General features: G+C 50.1%; 1 protein-coding gene across 1 annotated transcript in view; it reads right to left on the bottom strand.

Annotated features, from left to right (window-relative positions):
- Window positions 1–704: 704 nt before the first annotated feature.
- BNC1 (basonuclin 1) overlaps window positions 705–4,864 on the bottom strand; it is a 41,907-nt gene continuing 37,747 nt past the window's right edge. The window contains exon 8 of the mRNA XM_014549584.1: window positions 705–3,002. Within this exon, the coding sequence (XP_014405070.1) occupies window positions 2,315–3,002 (688 nt within the window). The 3' untranslated portion in view covers window positions 705–2,314. The remainder of the gene's footprint in view (window positions 3,003–4,864) is intronic.

Below are 4,864 nucleotides of genomic sequence, written 5' to 3'. Positions count from 1 at the left end.
CTCAATATTTTTCCATTGATTTTTTAAAAAAATGTTTTTTTATTTATTTCAGAGAGAAAGGGAGAGGGAGAGATAGAAACATCAATGATGGGAGAGAATCATGGATCGGCTGCCTCCTGCACGCCCCACACAGGATCGAGCCTGCAACCTGGGCATGTGCCCTGACTGGGAATCGAACCGTGACCTCCTGGTTCATAGGTCGATGCTCAACCACTGAGCCATGCCAGCTGGGCTCCATTGATTTTCAGAGAGAGTGGAAGAGAGAGGGAAAGACAGAGAGAAATATCGATGTGAGAGAAACACATCGACTGGTTGCCTCCTGCACGAGCCCCAACCAGGGCCTGGGCTGGGGAGGATCCTGCAACTGAGGTACGTGCCCTTAACCGGAATCAAACTGGGACCCTTCAGTCCGCAGGCCAGCGCTCTATCCACTGAGCCAAACCGACCCAGGGCACCACTTCCTTTCTTTGGACCTCAGGAATTGCTGCCGTTCCTGACTTGAGGTGGCAGAAGTTACTGATCTGAGGGCCGGCCCTCCAGCCGGGTTTTCAGCTCTGTAAGATTCATGGTGTGTGTGTGAGTGTGTGAGAGTGTGAGAGTGAGTGTGTGTGTGTGTGTGTGTGTGAGTGAGTGTGTGTGTGTGACCACCAGCACCTGCACAACAAGCAGCCCATATAAAACAAAACTGGCTTTACAAAATGTTCGTCTTCTTAAACAAAAAGTATGCCATATATTTTTATTAAATCATAGAAAACTCATTTCTATACACTTTTTTTTCCCACTTTGGGAAACCTGGAATATTGAACAGCTGGGTAACAAAACCGATGAACAATACATCTCCCTTTAAGCACAGACAAGTTTGAAGTTGTCACATTTATTTATTTTTAAACGTTGACATAAATCAGTAACAGCCTGTTGGCTTCTTTCACCTTTAGGCCACGGGAATACTCTCTCTCACCACCCCCAATTCTCTCTAAGGATGTTTTTCATTACTTAAAGCAACCGTAACTTTCAAAGACGGTGAACTTGAAGTCTTCATATGAAATTGACTTCTTTTTCCCTACCTCGGGCTTTTAGAGAGCTGTAAACGCCGAATTTCACGAGATGGGACCGATCATGCTTCCTTTCTACAACAGCAAAGGTGTACAACAGCGTGGACTATAGTTCAGAATAAGTTAAATATTAAGACACATAGTATGGCAGTAACATCCTACTTTTCTTTCTACCATGTAACTCCGGAAGTTCCCCCTAATCTTACAGGTCTATAAAGGATGGAGACGGAGGGATCCGGGGATACTGACAATGCACACCCACCCTCTGAACCACACTCTCTAAACGCTTGGGTCAAAAATATATACACAAACGGTCCTGCCGGGTTGCGCCTGCGGCCATTCCGCAGGGCAGCGCCGGTAGTAGACTCTGAACTTCCCCCCAGTGAAGACGGGCAGTGGGTTTGACGTTTAGGGTCATCACTCCTTCTGCTTTCGATCGAGACGCCCCCTTCCCCTCCCCACCCAGATCACACTGTGACATGTCTGCACTCACCCCTTATACTCACATATATAAACACAAATTAAATATCATCAAAATTATCTTAAATTAAATCGAAGACTGCTATTTTTAAGTGCATGGTCTCCCCCGTCCCCAGCTTCTCGAACGCATGTTACAGAGCGAGAACTAACATCCTCAGTAACATTCCCGCTCCTGGGCGTTGGGGGCCAACCGGCCTCCTCTGAGAGCCCCCCGGAGTAACACGTGAGACCTTTGTGGGGGCGGGGGGAGGCGATTTTCCACTCCAAATGGAGGGACTGTCTCCGAAAGTCCCGCTCCCAAACTGAAATCTGGGTTTCAGACTCATGAAAGCAGGAACTGAAAAAAAAAATGGAATCTCTAGGGGGCTGGTTCCTCACCCATGGTGACAGCCAGCTTCCCCCGGGACACTCAATCCCCCCGAAATCCAGCCAGCCTCCCTCCAAGCCGCCTCCAGGTCCGGGGGCCCCTGAAGGCAATCTGCAGGCCCAGAGATCTCCCAGGGAACGTGTAAACAGAGCTGGGAAAAACTGCATTTCTGCACGTTTTCGTCGTTGTCAGTGAAAAACACCCGGGGCTGAGAACAAATGATAGGAAAGGCTGCCCCACGCCAACACCCCGCTCATCCAACGCCCCAACGCCCCGCTCATCCTGCAGCCGAAGACGAGAAAGTCAACGCCAATGCTTTTTGGCCTGGCTTGTCCCGAATGGTGGTAAAGCCCGAAACAGACCCTTGTGTCCTACCTTCTCCCCCAGAAACAATGCCCTTGCGTTTCCCATCTTGCTACTGGAGGTGACCGGGGGAGGAGACCAGGCTTTTGTGCAGGTTGGGATTCTGGCTGTGTCTGTTGCGACTGCGCACAGACGAGAACATGGTGTTGCAGCCGGGCACCTTGCACTTGTGCAGCTGGCGCAGGTGCACGGTTTTGTAGTGGGCCCGGAAGGTCCCTTTGTTGCTGTACGTCTTTTGGCAGAGGTGACACGTGATGGGCAACCCGGAAGGCAGGCTGGCGAGGCTCTGGTCGGCCTTCTCCATCAGCACGCAGATGGGGTACTCATCCTCCCCGGGGACGAGGCCGGCGCCTTCGCAGTTCCCGTCGCTGTCCTCCATGAGCCCGGCGCCCTCCTCGCTCGCCGCCCCGTCGGAGTCCCAGGAGGAATGGCTGCTGCTCTCTGACTTCATGCTCGAGGTAGTGCTCAGGTCCAGGATGGTGCCTTCGCCCGGCGGGCCGGAGCTGTAGCTCTCCAGGGCGGCGCTGTGCACCTGGGCTATCGGGTAGACCAGGCTGCCCATGCGGCTGGTGCCCTTGAAGATGACAGACGTCTGGGACGCTTGCTGCGTGAAAGCCACGTCCGGATAGGCCTCCTTAGCCACGTCTTTCAGAAGGTACGCTGCGCGGATATGGTCTTCGCCGCTCTCCAGTGCTTCCTGGGCCAATGCTTTCTGGTGGAGGTTTAGGTTTGAACTGTGTCTGCCAGAGTGAAAGGATGGTTAGAAACGAATCGAGCTGTTGTTTGTTTATTTATTAACTAGAGGCCTGTTGCACAAAATTCGTGCAAGGGTCTCAGCCCTCGCAGCTGCCCTCGGCCCTTGCAGCCCTGGCTTCATCCAGGAGGTTGTCCAGAAGGACATCTGGAAAGTCTTTCAGCTGTCCAGTCTAATTAGCATATTATGCTTTTATTATTATAGATTATTTATTTCGCTAATCCTCACCTGAGGATAGTTTTCCATTGATCTTTTAGAGAGAGTGGAAGAGAGAGGGGAAGACAGAGAGAAACATCGATGTGAGAGAAACACATCGATTGGTTGCCTCCTGCACACACTCTGACCAGGGCCCGGGCCGGGGAGGAGCCGGCAACCAAGGTACGTGCCCTTGACCGGAATCAAACCCGGGACCCTTTGCTCCACGGGCCGACGCTCTATCCACTGAGCCAAACTGGCTAGGGCTTGAGCTGTTGTTTTAAAAACAGTCCTCATTCTGAGTGGAGACACTAGGCCAGGGGTGGGCAAACTTTTTGACTCGAGGGCCACAATGGGTTCTTAAACTGGACCGGAGGGCCGGAACAAAAGCATGGATGGAGTGTTTGTGTGAACTAATATAAATTCAAAGTAAACATCATTACATAAAAGGGTACGGTCTTTTTTTTTTTTTAGTTTTATTCATTTCAAACAGGCCGGATCCGGCCCGCGGGCCGTAGTTTGCCCACGGCTGCTCTAGGCAGATGCCAGAAAAAACCTGCGGCACGTGAGAAGTGATGACAGGGGCGTGGGATGAAACGGGAGTCGAGTGGACACCGGCCCACTGCTGTTCGCCGCTTGTCAGAAGTCAGCATTCGTGGGAAAGTCAGGGGCCTGGGAACATGTGGTTCCCTTCAGTTTCCGCCGTCTGATTGACAGGTAACTTCCTGGACCTGATCTAAAGAGATGGCTAGCCCAGAGGATTTGGCTCAGTGGATAGAGCGTCAGCCTGCGGACTGAAGGGTCCCGGGTTCGATTCTGGTCAAGGGCACATGTCCGGGTTGTGGGCTCGATCCCCAGCAGGGGGCATGAAGGAGGCAGTCAATCAAGATTCTCATCATTTCTCTCTCTCTCCCTCCCTCCCTCTCCTTTCCTCCCTGAAATCAGTAAAAATATATTAAAAAAGAAAGAAAGAATGGCTACACTATTTCAATTAGGCCTATTCGACTGGGACACTGGGAATAACTGGTCACAAATATGTGGCTACTCACTCACTCATATGTGGCTACGGAGTGCCGGTGTGGCTGCAAAAATATATTAAAAAAAGAAAGAAAGAATGGCTACACTATTTCAATTAGGCCCATTTGACTGGGACACTGGGAATAACTGGTCACAAATATGTGGCTACGGAGTGCCGGTGTGGCTGTATCATATAATAAAACCAGAATACTTTGAATGGACTGACGGAAATAAAACACACGATTAAAACTTCACCTGTTTCTTTTTACTTTTTTTTGGTTAATCTTCACCCAAGAATATTCTTCACCCAAGAATATTTTTTCCATTGATTTTTAGGGAGAGTGGAGAGAGAGAGAAAGACCAGAATACTTTGAATGGACTGACGGAAATAAAACACACAATTAAAACTTCACCTGTTTCTTTTTACTTTTTTTGTTGTTGTTAATCTTCACCCAAGAATATTTTTTTCTATTGATTTTTAGGGAGAGTGAAGAGAGAGAGAAAGACAGAGAGAAACATGGATATGGGAGAGACACATCGATTGGTTGCCTCCTGCACATGCCCCGACCAGGACCAGGGCCCAGGCCGGGGAGGAACCTGCAACCAAAGTACATGCCCTTGACTGGAATTGAACCC

The sequence above is a fragment of the Myotis brandtii genome, unplaced genomic scaffold (genome assembly GCF_000412655.1).
Source record: "Myotis brandtii unplaced genomic scaffold, ASM41265v1 scaffold561, whole genome shotgun sequence".
Lineage (NCBI taxonomy): Eukaryota > Metazoa > Chordata > Mammalia > Chiroptera > Vespertilionidae > Myotis > Myotis brandtii.
Note: the sequence above shows the minus strand (reverse complement) of the source record. Positions and strands in the feature narration are given on the sequence as shown.